Source organism: Protomyctophum parallelum, assembly GCF_964188405.1.
Source record: "Protomyctophum parallelum genome assembly, chromosome: 21".
NCBI lineage: Eukaryota > Metazoa > Chordata > Actinopteri > Myctophiformes > Myctophidae > Protomyctophum > Protomyctophum parallelum.
In genome coordinates, this window is record NC_139713.1 from 6,713,101 (window position 1) to 6,731,519 (window position 18,419).

The 18,419-nt window shown below is 46.6% G+C and overlaps 1 protein-coding gene across 3 annotated transcripts in view; it reads left to right on the plus strand.

The window, feature by feature from the left end:
- xrcc4 (X-ray repair complementing defective repair in Chinese hamster cells 4) overlaps positions 1-18,419 on the plus strand; it is a 61,155-nt gene that overhangs the window by 12,802 nt on the left and 29,934 nt on the right. For 2 of the 3 annotated variants that reach the window (XM_083794211.1, XM_083794212.1), the window contains exons 3-6: positions 97-317; positions 10,229-10,395; positions 13,694-13,825; positions 14,512-14,696. In XM_083794211.1, coding sequence (XP_083650337.1) covers positions 97-317; positions 10,229-10,395; positions 13,694-13,825; positions 14,512-14,696 — 705 coding nt within the window. The remainder of the gene's footprint in view (positions 1-96; positions 318-10,228; positions 10,396-13,693; positions 13,826-14,511; positions 14,697-18,419) is intronic. The other variant, XM_083794213.1, reaches the window with a different exon arrangement.

An 18,419-nucleotide genomic window follows, 5' to 3' on the forward strand; every position in this document is an offset into this window, starting at 1 on the left:
TTTGTGTCTGTGTGTGTGTGTGTGTGTGTGTGTGTGTGTGTGTGTGTGTCTGTGTCTGTGTGCGTGTGCGTGTTCCGTTGTGTGTTGTGTTCCCAGTGAGCGAGGCCGTTATTCGGGCGGAGGCGGAGGAGCTGGAGATGGAGAAGGAACGCTACATCCAGGACCTGCAGCAGGCTCTGACGTCTGCAGACACCACCTCCACCTCCTCCTCCTCCTCCACTACACAGTACAGCTTCACCCTGACTGCTCAACGCGACGACAGCCTCCACTCCGGCAAGATGACGCTGTACTACGAGAAGGTGGAGAAAGACATGTCGGTATGTGGACTCACACACAAGCACGCACGCACACACACACATACAGTACATACAGCGCAAAACACACCACCCACACATAGACACATTCACCCATTTTGACCTGAGATCAGATTCTAAAAATGTCAATAAAAGTAGGATAGTCACATTTTGCCTTTCAATAATTGAAAGGCAAAACAACAGACTAGACTAGACTAGGGTGACATACATTAGGATATTTGCTATTTTGATAAGTGTTATCTCAAAATCAAATGATCGCAATCGGATCGCGAGCAAAATAAACGTGATCGGGACATCCGTAGTTTTTTTAAAATACTTTTCATTGGTTCAGTATTTGTAAAACACACACGCAGACGTAAAAGGTGTTCAATAGAGCGTCGCAGTCCCCTTTCATGACGACGCCAGGCCCAGGAAATGAATCCCAATGCATTTATCCCATATTCAAGGACCTTTTAAGCGTCGTACGAAGCCAACTCGAGTCGTGACAAATCATGACAACAAATACAATATTTTGGACCAAACAAATAATTACAAAGAAGAAAAACAACAAAAATTGTGTTGTAACCAGTTTTTTTTCCTACTTTCTAATTCTTCGTTTGGCCCAAAACATTGTGTTTTTTATTGTCATGATTTGTCAGAGTTGGCTTTGTCGGCGGCGTAAACGTCTTTTAAATAAATACTTTCTGAAAAGTCTAAACGGGGATTTCTTTTCCGGGTCTCTCGAGGGGACGGGACTGCGACGCTCTATAGAGCTGGTGTATAACCCATTCTGACCTGAGATCAGATTCACACAAGGTTTCCACTGGACACACACTGGTCTGATGAACCCATTCTGACCTGAGATCAGATTCATACCAGGTTTCCACTGGACACACACTGGTCTGATTAACCCATTCTGACCTGAGATCAGATTTAAAAAAATGTCAGTCGTTCTTCGATTTTTCAAAAAATAGCAGACCTACAAGCTCGTATCGCGCCACTCGGTGGCGCGATATGAGCTTGTAGATCTGCTATTTTTCAATAGCTAAAGCATAACATGATGCCAACACCAAAATGGGTGCCCGGTCAGAATGGGATAAAATAAATGAAAAAAGGTTGAAAAACAGAGATGGGAGGTTTGCGAACGGCAGCGTCTATACACTCACCTACAGTAGTTACTTAGTAGTTAGTAGTTCCTTAGTTTCATAGAATAATCTTACACCATTTCTAGGCATATGAGGTTTTGCCTGTCAGTCTAACTCTGTAAACGAGCGGATTGACATTTTCATAAATACAATCACAGCTGCAGACTTCCAATCCAACATCCAATCCAATCCAACATTTAGACATAATATTGTCAGTTTTGATTTATGGAGTACATGTTCCAGTAACGTGTGTTATTACACAACCTGACCCTGGGTCAGTGAGCGAGTCTCTGTTCTCTCCTATGGAGTACATGTTCCAGTGAGGTTTGTGATTACACAACCTGACCCTGGGTCAGCGAGAGAGTCTCTGTTCTCTCCTATGGAGTACATGTTCCAGTAAGGTTTGTGATTACACAACCTGACCCTGGGTCAGTGAGAGAGTCTCTGTTCTCTCCTACGGAGTACATGTTCCAGTAAGGTTTGTGATTACACAACCTGACCCTGGGTCAGTGAGAGAGTCTCTGTTCTCTCCCCTGCGTCATGAAGTGGTGCCTGGGCTGCATCGGTCCTCCCTGACCTTTGCAACACTTTTACAGTACTTGCAACATCTGGGATTTTGCAGTGATCCATTTTTCAGAGGTCGCAATCGCAGAATTAACAGGAAATTTGACTCATTCGCAGCACAGGGTGTGTGAATGAATATTCTGTGATTCATACATGTCACCGTCAGAACGTGTGTGTGTGTGTGTGTGTGTGTGTGTGTGTGTGTGTGTGTGTGTGCGCGCTCGACTGTGCGTGTGTGTGAATATTCTCTATGAGTAAACATTTCAACATACCGTATAGTTCCCCTTTATTTCTACAAGCTCTTATTTGTAATAATAATGAATGAATAAAGAATTCCACTACTGTATGTTTGTGGAGACATTCGTACACATTAAGGCAACCGGTCCGGTACTAGGCCTAGCCTTTACGGTTGAGTACCGGGTCCGGCCCAATTCAAGCCGAGTCTGTATTAACAACAATATTGTTCAGAATCATTAATAGTCTACTTTCCAGATCTGTACTGTCGGGCGGCTGTGGCTCAGGAGGTAGAGCAGGTCGTCCAATGATCCCTGGGTCGGAGGTTCGAATCCCGGCTCCTCCTCCTGTCCACATGTCGAAGTGTCCTTTGGGCAAGACACTGAACCCCACATTGCCTCCAATGAGTCGGTCGGTGTGAGCTTATAGCCACCATTGGTGTGTGAATGTGGGAAGTGAGGACGCTGGCGTCGACTGTTCGCCGCTTCACCTCCCAATGAATGAATGAACCATCACCTCCCAATGTATGAATGAATGAACCGCTTTAAAGCGCTTTGAGCACTTGGAAAAGCACTATAAAAGTGCAATTCATTATTATTAATTATGTAACCTGATTGGAAGAATTTGTGTGTGTGTGTGTGTGTGTGTGTGTGTGTGTGTGTGTGTGTGTGTGTGTGTGTGTGTGTGTGTGTGTGTGTGTGTGTGTGTGTGTGTGTGTGTGTGTGTGTGTGTGTGTGTGTGTGTGTGTGTGTGTGTGTGTGTGTGTGTACTGGCCCTGATCAAAGGAATGGTTTTCATTACTACTTTATCCTCGTTGTCCATAAAGACATCACCATTTCCTCAGACTCCTCAGTGACAGTCAAACGATGCATCCGCAGTAAGTAGCGCGGCGTGAAGCCACCATTTTAGAACTTGCCACATGGATATAACTGCAATCAGACACACATTTATGTTCAGTACAAATATAGTTCTGGGGAATGATTGGCCCACCACACGGTGCTGACACTGGGCCGGGGGGCACGTGATGTGAAACTCTCTCAGTGGCCACAACAATCCGTTCTCTGTGAGTTCACCTGAGGACACTGAGGGAGTGTTCTCTCTCACCCTCACATGTTCTCCCCGTGTCCCCTAGGGTAGATACCCTCACATGTTCTCCCCGTGTCCCCTAGGGTAGGTACCCTCACATGTTCTCCCCGTGTCCCCTAGGGTAGATACCCTCACATGTCCTCCCCGTGTCCCCTAGGGTAGATACCCTCACATGTTCTCCCCGTGTCCCCTAGGGTAGGTACCCTCACATGTTCTCCCCGTGTCCCCTAGGGTAGGTACCCTCACATGTTCTCCCCGTGTCCCCTAGGGTAGGTACCCTCACATGTTCTCCCCGTGTCCCCTAGGGTAGATACCCTCACATGTTCTCCCCGTGTCCCCTAGGGTAGGTACCCTCACATGTTCTCCCCGTGTCCCCTAGGGTAGATACCCTTACATGTTCTCCCCGTGTCCCCTAGGGTAGATACCCTCACATGTTCTCCCCGTGTCCCCTAGGGTAGGTACCCTCACATGTTCTCCCTGTGTCCCCTAGGGTAGGTACCCTCACATGTTCTCCCTGTGTCCCCTAGGGTAGGTACCCTCACATGTTCTCCCCGTGTCCCCTAGGGTAGGTACCCTCACATGTTCTCCCCGTGTCCCCTAGGGTAGATACCCTCACATGTTCTCCCCGTGTCCCCTAGGGTAGATACCCTCACATGTTCTCCCCGTGTCCCCTAGGGTAGGTACCCTCACATGTTCTCCCCGTGTCCCCTAGGGTAGATACCCTCACATGTTCTCCCCGTGTCCCCTAGGGTACTAGGTACCCTCACATGTTCTCCCCGTGTCCCCTAGGGTAGGTACCCTCACATGTTCTCCCCGTGTCCCCTAGGGTAGGTACCCTCACATGTTCTCCCCGTGTCCCCTAGGGTAGGTACCCTCACATGTTCTCCCCGTGTCCCCTAGGGTAGGTACCCTCACATGTTCTCCCCGTGTCCCCTAGGGTAGGTACCCTCACATGTTCTCCCCGTGTCCCCTAGGGTAGGTACCCTCACATGTTCTCCCCGTGTCCCCTAGGGTAGGTACCCTCACATGTTCTCCCCGTGTCCCCTAGGGTAGGTACCCTCACATGTTCTCCCTGTGTCCCCTAGGGTAGGGTACCTACACAGAAAAAGAGTATATTGATTGATTGATTGAATACTTTAATAACACTTTGGGCCAAGCCCCTATAGGGCCTATAGGCTTGTTTCCATTGTGGTTCTCAGTCTGTATAACATCGGAATGGGTCGGAATCGGTATATCGGTATAGATATGACCCTGCAAATTAACCGAGAGATCGGTTCATAATTTCATAATCGTGCACCGCCCCTATTTTAACCAATTTAGACCTAAGTTCGATTCTACAAATGTCTTCTAAATCATGACAGTTTTCTGTGTCAGTCGTTCTCAAACATTTTCACGTCAAGGACCCCCAAACGATATATGTAATATGCCGCCAACCCCCGTTTGAAAATATGTTGTTACAGGGACCCTCCCAGTAGCAAAGATTTTAGTTAAGAACATAAAAAAAGAAGAATATTTATTCAAAGATTTCAGGCACATTTTCACGATAAAAATAAATAAATAGCAGACCTACAAGCTACGAGCTTGTAGATCTGCTCATTTTCAATAGCTAAAAGCATAACATAATGCTAACAACCAAAAGGGGTTCCGGACCAAAATGGGTTAACCCATTCTGAACGGGCACCCATTTTGGTGTCGGCATCATGTCGTGCTTTAGCTATTTAAAAATAGCAGATCTACAAGCTCATATCGCGCCACCGAGTGGCGCGATACGAGCTTGTAGGTCTGCTATTTTTTTTAAATATCGAAGAACGACTGACATTTTTAGAATCTGATCTCAGGTCAGAATGGGTTAATCAGACCAGTGTGTGTCCTAGTGGAAACCTCGTATGAATCTGATCTCAGGTCAGAATGGGTTAAAATCCTGGAAGCGGATCCCTAACGCCTAGTTCTCACACACACTGAGCTTTGGTGCGCGGCCAAAGAACAGACAAGGCAGCATTGTTGTGGTTGTCGAAGGCTGTTATTGAATTGTTCTACTATCATCAGCCATCGGACTGCTCTCCAGCTGTGCAATCATGATTTACTGTTTGTTCTATTTTAATACGGTGTTAGGGGACATTTGTTTCAACTTTATTTTTGGACGACGCTGTTGTTGCCCTATTGTCTATTCACTGATGCTTAAGCAATGAGAGAGAGAGAGACACACGGCCCAACTGTATGAATTTTCCACAATCCGCAGTAGAAGGGGAATGTGTACCGTGGTTCTTGACCTTTTCAGGCAGTGACCCCCTCAAAATAATCATATATATTAACTGGCCAATTAAATCGTTAATCGCAGTTATTTGAGTGTCAATCAATCGTCAAGTTAAAAACAAAAATGTCGTAATCGTAATGGTGACAGCTCGGTGGACCTTGGGAGGAGGAGGAGGAGGAGGTGGTATTATTTATTTCTGATCACTATGGAAGTGGAGAAAAAGTGAGTTATTTAGCAAAAGGAGTGCCTCAGATGTGACCTGTAGTCACAGGAACACACACACTCACACAGACACACACACACACACACACACACACGTCACACACACACACACACGCAAAGAAGCATCCACAAAACATGTGTTCTGTCACCATGGAAACAATGACAGAATGGAAAGCCAAGTGAGTGTGTAACAAACAGCAAAGAGGAACTGAATAGATCTCTGTGTCTTAAAAAAAAAAGGAAGACTGAAAACTTTCAGATTTATTTTTTACGGAACTCCGTTGGGGCGTGTATTCAAGCGGAGCGGCGCGGACGGCGGAGGTTGCCCTACCCCCATCTACGCTACCCGGGGTTTTCTCTTGCTCAACATAACGTTACAGACACACAGTAAATGGATCCGTCATAATGTTATGAGTCATAATGAGAGGTCTTTCCAGCGGCCTAATGCCTGCTCATTTTGGTCCTGTAATAGCAGCCCCGCGTCCCACCACTCTCTTTACAGTTCAAATCAATAGCCTCCGCCAAGCGAGACGCTCACACGCTAGCAGGTGTTACCCGACGTGGTTAGCATACCGCGGCGCTGCTGTTTACCGTCTCCTCCTCTCGCAAAACCTCCATCCACTCCTGAGTTTAACCCATTCTGGGCGGGAACCCCCTTTTGGTGTTTTAACCCATTTTGACCTGAGATCAGATTCTAAAAAATGTCTTCTACATCCTGACAGTTTTCTGAAAAAGCTATGTTTCTATGTCAGTCGTTCTCAAACACTTTCATGTCACTTTTCACGATTCTTCAAAAGCAGACCTACAAGCTCGTAGCGCCGCAATTGGTGGCGCACTATGAGCTATTTTTCAATAGCTAAAGCATAACATAATGCTAACGCCAAAAGGGGTTCCCGCCCAAAATGGGTTAAAGCATTATGTTATACTTTAGCTATTGAAAAATAGCAGATCTACAAGCTTGTGCCTTGTAGGTCTGCTATTTTTTGAAAAATCTTTTGAATATTTATTTTTTCACAGTGAACGTTTTTTAACTCAAATCTTTGCTTCTGGGAGGTCCCTGGAACAACATATTTTCAGATGGGGGGGGGGGGGGGGGTCGTGGCCAAATACAGATCATTTTTGTGGTCCTTGACATGAAATATTGAGCACCACTGATGCAGAAACATACAGTAGGAGGTATTTCTGAAAACTTTCAGGATTTAGAAGACCTTTTTTTTTAATTTCGTCCTCTGGTCTAAATGGGTTAAAGACTCTCTGAACCTGCTGCTCTCTCCCTAATATGTTTGGGCAGGTTTTTAAAAATAAGAAATATTCGAAAGTTTTTTGAAAATAGCTTTATTGTTGTGATGAATACAAAATGGGTCATGAAGCAAAATGACACTTTTTGGCAGTGGTTTTGGGCCCTGATGTAGCTCCAAATATCGGTGAGATATACCATGATCCATATATAATAATAGTGACTCTGTTGTTGATTAGAAATCGGCTCTATCCCATATTGGGCGGGAACCCCTTTTGGTGCTAGCATTATGTTATGCTTTAGCTATTGAAAAATAGCAGATCTACAAGCTCGTAGCGCGCCACCCGAGTGGCGCGCTACGAGCTTGTAGGTCTGCTATTTTTAAAAAATCAAAGAACGACTGACATAGAAACATGGCTTTTTCAGAAACACTGTCAGGATGTAGAAGACATTTTTAGAATCTGATCTCAGGTCAGAATGGGCTTTGCGCAGCAGCAGCAGCCATGCTGCAAAAACAATTGAGCGGCCTCTTTCTTCACACAGGTGTTACCAATGATGATACTAATGAAGGCTCTGCTCCATTGGGCTCAAACAGAGTCAGGGAGCTGATATTGTTCATAATTATTGGCTCACTGGAAACTACTCTGCTACGCGTTCAATGTGCGCCTTCGTGTAAGGCTCGACGACAAATGAGAACGCAACGGGACCAGTTCTAAAACCAACGTTATTATTTGGTGGAAAAGGGGCCAAAGTGTGGTCCCCGGGAACCAACCATGGAACCAAGTGGAGCCTTAATGCTTCATGTTTCTATTATCAGTGGTGCTCCATATTTCATGTCAAGGACCCCTACAACTATATGTAATTGGCCACCGACCCCCATCTGAAAATATGTTTTTCCCAGGAACCCCTCAGAAGCAAAGATTTGAGTTAAAAACGTTCACTCTGAAAGAATATACATTCAAAGATTTGCGCCACATTTTCACGATTTTTCTAAAATAGCAGACAAATACATACACGCTCATATGAGCTTGTAGATCTGCTATTTTTCAATAGCTAAAGTATAACATAATGTAATACTGCTTAAAACACCATGCTTAAAACCGCCCAGTTAAATTCCAGGTGCTGTTCTTCTACGCTATACGGTAGAGTCTGTTCTCATATATACGGCAGTGAATGCTGGGCCCAGTGAAGCCAAGCCTGCAGAAGTCTCTAGCCCATTCTGACCTGAGATCAGATTCATACCAGGTTTCCGCCGGACACACACTGGTCTGATGAACCCATTCTGACCTGAGATCAGATTCTAAAAATGTCAGTCGTTCTTCGATTTAAAAAAAAATAGCAGACCTACAAGCTCGTATCGCGCCACTCGGTGGCGCGATATGAGCTTGTAGATCTGCTATTTTTAAATAGCTAAAGCATAACATGATGCCAACACCAAAATGGGTGCCCGGTCAGAATGGGCTAGACGGACATGTGCTATACACCAGAATGTTGCGTGCTCTAATTCACATCAGCAAGGATACTACACACATGTTACCCCCATGAATCTATACGATGGAATGCCCAAGGCGGGTGAGCCAGAAAATAGCAGCCAGGAGAATGAGACTGGCAGGAAGGACACTGCCAAATAAAAGACACCACTGGCAGCAAGAGCTGCCAGCCACAAAGTTAGTGCTGTGGGAAGTGTGGAACCAACACACGCGGGCACCGCTCACTCACAACCCAACAAGGACGTCCCACACTAACATATGTGGATGTATACTCAGGAAAGACGCAGGAGCGCAGAGCACCAACGAGCTATGGGCCAGATGTATGGAGGAGAACCGGGACGACTGGAGGGCTCATCTGAGGACGGCCGAGAGAGAGAGAGAGAGAGAGAGAGAGACTGTATAGTTGGCAATGCTACCCGTGTCCTTAACCCATTCTGACCTGAGATCAGATTAATACGAGGTTTCCACTGGACACACACACTGGTCTGATTAAGCAGTATATAGCACCATACTGTACTAAGTGTACATACAGTACACACTGTGAAAGAATGCTTCGCTCTGCACCATTTATTTTTATTTTTCCTGCACAGCTGCGTACAGACTTGGCCCTGCGTCGCTGCGTTCCTCCACTGAGCAGGGGTCAGTTATTTGGGGGAGTTCACACAACACAGCTGTATGGATGGAGCTCAGCTCTAGTGCTGCTGGTGACACTATACTATAAGCAGCAGCAGCAGCAGCAGCAACAGGCCACTATCTCTGTGTGGAAAACTGGCAAGAGGCAAACACTGGACGTTTGGGGGGGACAAGAGGCCCTTTGTGTCTGGCTGCGTGTCCTGCAGCCGCAGGTCAGACAAGGTCTAAGGAAGAGGAAGGGGGGGGGGGGGAGGGTGTGTGTGTGTGTGTGTGGGGGGGGGGGGAGGGGAGGGGAGGGGGGGTGGGGAGGGACGGCATTTAATTGTAGCCTCCTCCATTTGTACAATGAAGTTACCCACTTAAGAACTTGTTTAAACTTCTTCGTACAATGAAAAGCAAAAGAATAGCCATTCTGCGAGCTCCCAACACATCACAGCCTCGTACATCTTGTTAGATGGTGTCGTGCGATCTCGTAAATGTAAATTGCATTTTCCAATTCATGCCTATAATTATGCCTATAATGTCATGCTCAAAATAGGGTTAATGTTGTTAAGGAGATAAAATGAAACGCTCCCTTACTCGTCACGCCCCCAGCAAGCACAGACGGTGTTCATTTAGTCGACTAAAACTACGACGAAAAGCTTTTTTTTGTCGACTACTTTATTTTTCACCGAATAAAAAACAAACTAAGCTGTGATGACTAAAACTGTGACTCAATATGTTTGACAATTCCATCAAACAAATTAAAAATCGAGACCAAAATGTTAGGAAGGGACTATAGTGTAGAAGGGAACCAGTATGCAGAAGATGCTTTAGCTATTGAAAAAATAGCAGACCTACAAGCTCGTAGCGCGCCACCGAGTGGCGCGCTACGAGCTTGTAGGTCTGCTATTTTTGAAAGAAATCGAAGAACGACTGACATATAGAAACATAGCTTTTTCAGAAAACTGTCAGGATGTAGAAGACGTTTTTAGAATCCGATCTCAGGTCAAAATGGGTCAGCGCACAGCTTATCCAACCTTTGTACACATTCCCCTCATGTTCCTGTTGTTCCTGGTTTTCCTTCCCAGTTGCGTCTGGGCTCCGTGACGCTCCGAGCCGACCCCTATCCGGTGGACGCCGTGAAGGACCTGCTTCTCCTGAGCGTTGAGAGAGAACGCACGCTGAACACACACAACCAGGAGCTGCAGGAGCACAACCACAGACTGACCGCCGAGCAGCAACGCATCACCACAGAGTAACTACTACACACACACACACACACACACACACACACACACACACACACACACACACACACACAGGAACACAACCACAGACTGACCGCCGAGCAGCAACGCATCACCGCAGAGTAACCACACACACACACACACACACACACACACACACACACACGCACACGCACACGCACACGCACACACAGGAACACAACCAGACTGAACGCCGAGCAGCAACGCATCACCGCAGAGTAACTACACACACACGCACACACACACACACACACACACGCACGCACGCACGCACGCACGCACGCACGCACGCACACACACACACAGGAACACAACCACAGACTGACCGCCGAGCAGCAACGCATCACCGCAGAGTAACTACAAACACACACACACACACACACACACATGCACGTATTACACGCATGCATGCATGGACGCACACATGCACGCAGGTTGTCACAATGATTTGAGTGGTGCGGTGTGGGTGGGTGCCTGTCTGGGTGGGTCTGTGCACGAAAACAGCATGGTTGTTTTTCACCACCTGTGCGCAACCTAACACACACGCACACATTGACTGTATGAAGATTTTGGGTGTGCCAGTACAGTACAGAGGGGAGTTGCACCACTCAGTTCACATGGGTGTGATTTTCAATTAACGCCCTACGTTAAAATGGCAGATCTGCAAGCTCGAAACGAGGCTCTTTGAGCCTGTAGATCTTATGAGGTGAGGAGTTTTGGACATATGAGGTTTACAGACGACATTGCCTCCACATATAGATTACAAAATCTTAGCTTATCTATCTTAGCTAAATCTACAGGTGATTTAGTCGGCTAAAATGTATTTTGACGGGCCATGTTGCCGTCGCAATGACTGATTTTACACTGCGACGTGTTGTGAGCTTGTATATCTGCTTTTTCCAGCATGCAACCAAGTGTAAAATGACTTCTACTGGATCTCTTGTCCACTAGTCCCTTCCTAACATTTTTGTCTAGTTTTTATTTAGTTTTCATCAGTGGAAAAAGGTAGTCGACGAACAGTTTTTGTCTTAGTTTTAGTCGACGAAATCAACACTGGTGTTTACAGGTGTTTCCTGGTTGTAGGTTGAAGGAGTCTCTTGTTTTTTGTTTTTTTTTTAAGATTCTTTTTTGCGGCTTACGCCTTTTATTGATTTTTTAAGGGACAGAAAGTAGGCTGACAGGAAACGGGAGAGAGATGGGGGGATGACATGCGGTAAAGGCCGTGTCGGGTCCGGGAGTCGAACCCGCGGCACACCGCGACTGGATCACCAGTCCGGTGCCCAGACCGTTACGCTACGGCCTGGGGAAGGAGTCTCTTGTTTAAGGTGTTTCCTGGTTGTAGGCTAGAATGAATAAGAAGGATGGTGCACAGAGGCGCGGCCTAGGCTCCTGCGGGAGGTTTGCACATGCTCAGTGTAAACAGGAAGTGCGATGATGGAGTGTTCCAGCAGAGGTGCTAGAGGTGCATGAGAGTTGCTGACACTGAACTGAAATAATACAAAGGATATCACAAAAAGAGAATAGTACAAAGTTGATTTTGTTTTTATTTTAAAAAGTATATCAATTTCATAACTGTGGAAAAAATGTTGCGTATAACAGACTGAAAGATAAAGGACAAGTACATTCACTAAATGTTAAAGGTATATTCAGTGATTTCACTCAAAAAACCATAGGTTTCGTTTTTGGCTGTGGGACCCAGCCTTTCGTCCAATCAGGATAGAGAGTCAAAAACGAAACCTAAGGTTTTTTGACCCCCAGGTGTTAACTGGGGACAGGGAGGAACTCTTTATATGGTCAGCACACTCTATAGTAGGGAGGATTATCACAACAAAACAAAAAAATAAGTGATATTTGAATTAAGTGAAATCACTGAATATACCTTTAATGTTTTTGCATATTTTCTTTTGTGGATTTTCCATGTTCTTTAGTACATGTGCATGTGTCAAACTTTTATTTTTGTGAAATGACAAAGGAACATGGATACTGTTCATTCAAGTGCTGTGGATGATACAAAACATTTGAAAAGGGAAGGGTGGCTGCTGTTTAATTCTCAACTGTTCTGGATCTCATTATTTACATCACAAGTTATGAGCTTTCTATCTATAGCCAAATTCCAATACCCAAAATCTCGGCCACTCGCTCACTCACACTCGCTCACTCCAGCATGGTGGATGCTACGGTGAAATTGGTGACCTGCTGAAATATGTGACAATCATGTAGACATCGCTGCAGTTTGTTCATTATTATCAGAGTTCAACCTAGCGGTATTCAGGCCACCTATTTAAAGACCTCCATGTTGGTAACATATTTCGGCAGGTCACCAATTTCACCATAATTTGACATGATGGAGTGACCGAGTGTGAGTGAGCGAGTGGCCGAGATTTTGGGTATTGGAATTTGGCTTATCACCTCTGCTGGAACACTCCATCATCGCAGTTCCTGTTTCCACTGAGCATGTGCAAACCTCCCGCAGGAGCCTATAGGCCGCGCCTCCGTGCACCATCCTCTTTATTTGTCCTAGGTTGTAGGCAAGGAAGCTCTGAGAAGGAAGTGAAGTGGTCACGTGACTGGGCTGCGCCATGACACTTTCATGGGAGCCAAACTCACACAGGAAGTGCAATGAATACATGGCAGTGAATGGAGCCGGTTGGACCAGCTCATAACAAACATTATTCATGAACAATTAAGACCTTTTGTAAAAGTAATCACTTCTGGAAAATAACAGAATCACAGGTTGTTTTCTAATCACTTACTTTTCGATGTGCACAGAGTGCACAGTATATAATTTTATCTGAGGATCTAAACAGCAGCAGGTATCGTTTCTGGCTCCGAAGTATCGCGATATTTGGCTGCCAGACAGGAAACGGTGGGAAGTCTCGCGATACTTGGTGCGTTCAGAAATGTACGTTTGTACTTTATGGTATCTCTATTTTGATAGAGATACCATACTAGCCTGGTTAATAAACCAGACTAATATCGCACGGACCGCGGGATATTAGTCTGGGGAGGCTCAGCTTGGATTTCATTTCCAGGGGGGCGGGTTGAAACATTTGGTCAGAGCTACTGTCAGTCAAAGGTCTCAAGCATTGAAAGTCACTGTACCAAAGCCCGCCCATATTGCATACCGTGTCCCGATTGGCCGCCCCATTTCTCTGGTGTAGGAAATGGGCGTACAATTGAGCCTCTCCAGACCGTAATCCGCCGGCAGGCAATTTATTTTTGCCAACGGCTGATTCGGTCTGGTTTAGTAACCAGGCTAATACCATACCTCTATAAACATTGCAGGTTGCAGCACTACGTGGACCTGAAGGCCTCTCTGGAGACAGAGCTCTACTCTCGCTTCCTCCTGGTCCTCAACGAGAAGAAGAAGAAGATCCGCCATCTTCAGGAAACCATAAAACAACTGGAGGAAACCAGGTAGCTACATGGATAAAACCATAAAACCATAAAACAACTGGAGGAAACCAGGTAGCTACATGGATAAAACCATAAAACCATAAAACAACTTGAGGAAACCAGGTAGCTACATGGATAAAACCATAAAACCATAAAACAACTTGAGGAAACCAGGTAGCTACATGGATAAAACCATAAAACCATAAAACAACTGGAGGAAACCAGGTAGCTACATGGATAAAACCATAAAACCATAAAACAACTGGAGGAAGCCAGGTAGCTACATGGATAAAACCATAAAACAACTTGAGGAAACCAGGTAGCTACATGGATAAAACCATAAAACCATAAAACAACTGGAGGAAACCAGGTAGCTACATGGATAAAACCATAAAACCATAAAACAACTGGAGGAAGCCAGGTAGCTACATGGATAAAACCATAAAACCATAAAACAACTTGAGGAAACCAGGTAGCTACATGGATAAAACCATAAAACCATAAAACAACTGGAGGAAACCAGGTAGCTATATGGATAAAACCATAAAACCATAAAACAACTGGAGGAAGCCAGGTAGCTACAGTACATGGATACATTTTTTTATATAATTTCTTGAATCTGATCTCAGGTCAAAATGGGTTAAATATTGTGTCGGGGGGGTTGCGTGCATGTTTCAGCCTGTTCTTCTGGCCTCCTGTGTCATCAGGACAGAGGCAGCGGCCGTACAGAGCTCCCCAGCACCGCCGCAGCAGAAGGAGGATGATGAGTATGGCGGTAGTACGGAGGACGAAGAACAGCCTGGGCCGCACACCTCCTCCTCCACATTGTCCACCTCCCAGGGTGAGAGCCAGGCTGGGCCGCACACCTCCTCCACATCGTCCACCTCCCAGGGTGAGTGTGTGTGTGTGTGTGTGTGTGTGACTGTGTGTGGGTTTTTTTTTAATCATTTTTATCCCACGAGTCCAAGGCAAGCCACTTCTTATCACCTGACAGGGGGGAGTTTCCCTCAGTTGGACGTAGCGCGTGGAATGAACACGTTATTCCAACCAGTTCCTTTCCCCTCCATCAGGCGCCCCGGCTGGCCAGGGGGAGGCAGTGTAGAGACCTGGATTACTGCATGTTTTTTGTGAGGGCACCTACCCTAGGGGACACGGGGAGAACATGTGAGGGTACCTACCCTAGGGGACACGGGGAGAACATGTGAGGGTACCTACCCTAGGGGACACGGGGAGAACATGTGAGGGTACCTACCCTAGGGGACACGGGGAGAACATGTGAGGGTACCTACCCTAGGGGACACGGTGAGTACATGTGAGGGTACCTACCCTATAGGGGACACGGGGAGAACATGTGAGGGTACCTACCCTAGGGGACACGGGGAGAACATGTGAGGGTACCTACCCTAGGGGACACGGGGAGAACATGTGAGGGTACCTACCCAAGGGGACACGGGGAGAACATGTGAGGGTACCTACCCTAGGGGACACGGGGAGAACATGTGAGGGTACCTACCCTAGGGGACACGGGGAGAACATGTGAGGGTACCTACCCTAGGGGACACGGGGAGAACATGTGAGGGTACCTACCATAGGGGACACGGGGAGAACATGTGAGGGTACCTACCCTAGGGGACACGGGGAGAACATGTGAGGGTACCTACCCTAGGGGACACAGGGAGAACATGTGAGGGTACCTACCCTAGGGGACACGGGGAGAACATGTGAGGGTATCTACCCTAGGGGACACGGGGAGAACATGTGAGGGTACCTACCCTAGGGGACACGGGGAGAACATGTGAGGGTACCTACCCTATAGGGGACACGGGGAGAACATGTGAGGGTATCTACCCTAGGGGACACGGGGAGAACATGTGAGGGTACCTACCCTAGGGGACACGGGGAGAACATGTGAGGGTATACCTACCCTAGGGGACACGGGGAGAACATGTGAGGGTACCTACCCTAGGGGACACGGGGAGAACATGTGAGGGTACCTACCCTATAGGGGACACGGGGAGAACATGTGAGGGTACCTACCCTAGGGGACACGGGGAGAACATGTGAGGGTACCTACCCTAGGGGACACGGGGAGAACATGTGAGGGTACCTACCCTAGGGGACACGGGGAGAACATGTGAGGGTACCTACCCTAGGGGACACGGGGAGAACATGTGAGGGTACCTACCCTAGGGGACACGGGGAGAACATGTGAGGGTACCTACCATAGGGGACACGGGGAGTAAGGATGTGACGGTTTGAAAATTACAAAACCGGGTCGATATTGAATAAAAAACCGACCGAAACGGTAAAACCGACTTTGGCCACTGGAGGGCGCACTTGAGTCATTTTCGTTTTTTTCCATAGCGGTGTAAAGACCATAATTTGAACAACAAAGTGACAGATTTAACACATTTGTCTTTATTTCTCAATGCTCACACAAATGGAAACAAGCCATAGTGTTTTCTTGCCTACTTGGGATCAATTATTTAAGCATTGTATTTGTATTAAACAATTAACGGCAACGCATCGTGATGCATCTGCACCAGGCCAGCTATATAGGGTCCATGAGAGTCCAAAACATATCGCTGTCGTGTCCAGTGTCCAGTCCAAATGTGAGCAACTGTACCTACTGTTTAAAGCCACTGGCCGCTTGACTTTTCGCTGACGAGAAACCCCTCGCCCCTGTCGCAGGGTAAACAAAACGTCATATAGCACATGGCTAATAATGTGCCAGGGAGGAGGAGGAGGAGGCAGCGCGGCTGTAACTTTCTCCAGGCCAATAATGGATGTAATCATTCCAAATAAGTCTCTCCATTCATTGCTACGGTCGACATGCTCGTCTCGCTGTCTGTTTAGTTTTGAATAACGCAAAGCTACTGCTGCGCTGTGCAGAAGAGCCATTGAAGACTCCCAGATTTGCGACATTGAGGGGGCAGAAAACTGGGCACTCGAGCACTGTTCATGCAGCCTGGAGTTAAGCGGAGTGGGACTAGCAGGAGTTTAAGAGTTGAGATTGTAGAGCTTGTAGATCTGTCTGTTTTTGCAGCGCCGGTGTCGGGGTAACAAAATAAGAAATTACAGGCAGAGATGAAGGAACTGCCAAGCAGCAGCAAGCTACGCTAAGCTATTAGCTAAGTTAGCTAACATCACCACCACCATGGCTGGTGTTGTGTTAGCTTAGCAGCTAAGCCTTAGCTTCTTGCAATGCTATAGCATTCTCGCTGTGCGGTCTCATGGTGCGGGAACTGTGGGCTGCTGCTTCGGGAGATGAGGGGTTTCTACAGGCGGCTGCTATGACCAAATTGATTGTGTGCAATATGACAACTGTTTTAAATTATTGTACAGTGACTATTGAAACTTTATTGTAAACAAACAACACTGTGTGGTCCACCCAGCTCCACCCCCCTGCCCCCATTCACTTGAAACCTGACACCTGGTGTGTGTGTGTGCTGGGCTGCTGGCCGCTCTGCAGGCTACAACAGGCAGCCAGCAGTGAGCCTGAGCACCGCGGCGAGCGTTGCGACCGCTTCCGTCGGCAAACATAAAAATACGGTTCGGTCGGTTTAAATAAATTAATCCGGTTTACTAGATGAAACCGGATCGTTCCGGTTGAACCGGAAACCGTCACATCCTTAACGGGGAGAACATGTGAGGGTACCTACCCTAGGGGACACGGGGAGAACATGTGAGGGTACCTACCATAGGGGACACGGGGAGAACATGTGAGGGTACCTACCCTAGGGGACACGGGGAGAACATGTGAGGGTATCTACCCTAGGGGACACGGGGAGAACATGCAAACTCCACACAGAAAGGCCCCTGTAAAATAACTCTGTGTTACAGACCTGTAGGGGTTGGTGGTTCCCTTGGGGTTCCCTAGACTCAACATTGAGGAACTGACGTGTGTGTGTGTGTGTGTGTGTGTGTGTGTGTGTGTATGAGAGAGGGGGGGGGGGGGTCATGTTTGTCCAAAATGTCTTATGGGAATCCCTTTTGGTGTCACTTGACACCTTTAGTTAGGCCTTTTTAGAATCCGCCTAAAAAAACGCTGTAATACGATGAAAAATAGGACCCAGGAGCACGTGGAGTAATATTGAGCAATAACTTCCTCTATGTGTTCATGCAGAGAAACCACACACACACACACACACACACACACACTCACGCAGATACAATAGCCAAGATCTGACATGAGTAATATATTATTTTCACGTTACTATTATTTATATGGGATTTGAGCTTTCTGTATGATCTACATCTTGTGTTTAACCTCCTGGTGTCAGATTATTGGACACAATCGTTAGGAAACTAGCAGACATACTGTAGCTGATCTACAAGCTCACAGTGGAACGGTGAGAACTGCACAACACATTTATTTATTTGACAACCCAAACCTCAACCCATTGAGACCTGAGGCCTATTTTACATAATGACTTCTGAATCAAATCAGTCGTTCTCAAAAAATAATCTGTGACCACACATTGACCCATTCTGACCTGAGATCAGATTCATACGAGGTTTCCACTGGACACACATTGGTCTGATTGACCCATTCTGACCTGAGATCAGATTCTAAAAAATGTCAGTCGTTCTTCGATTTTTCAAAAAATAGCAG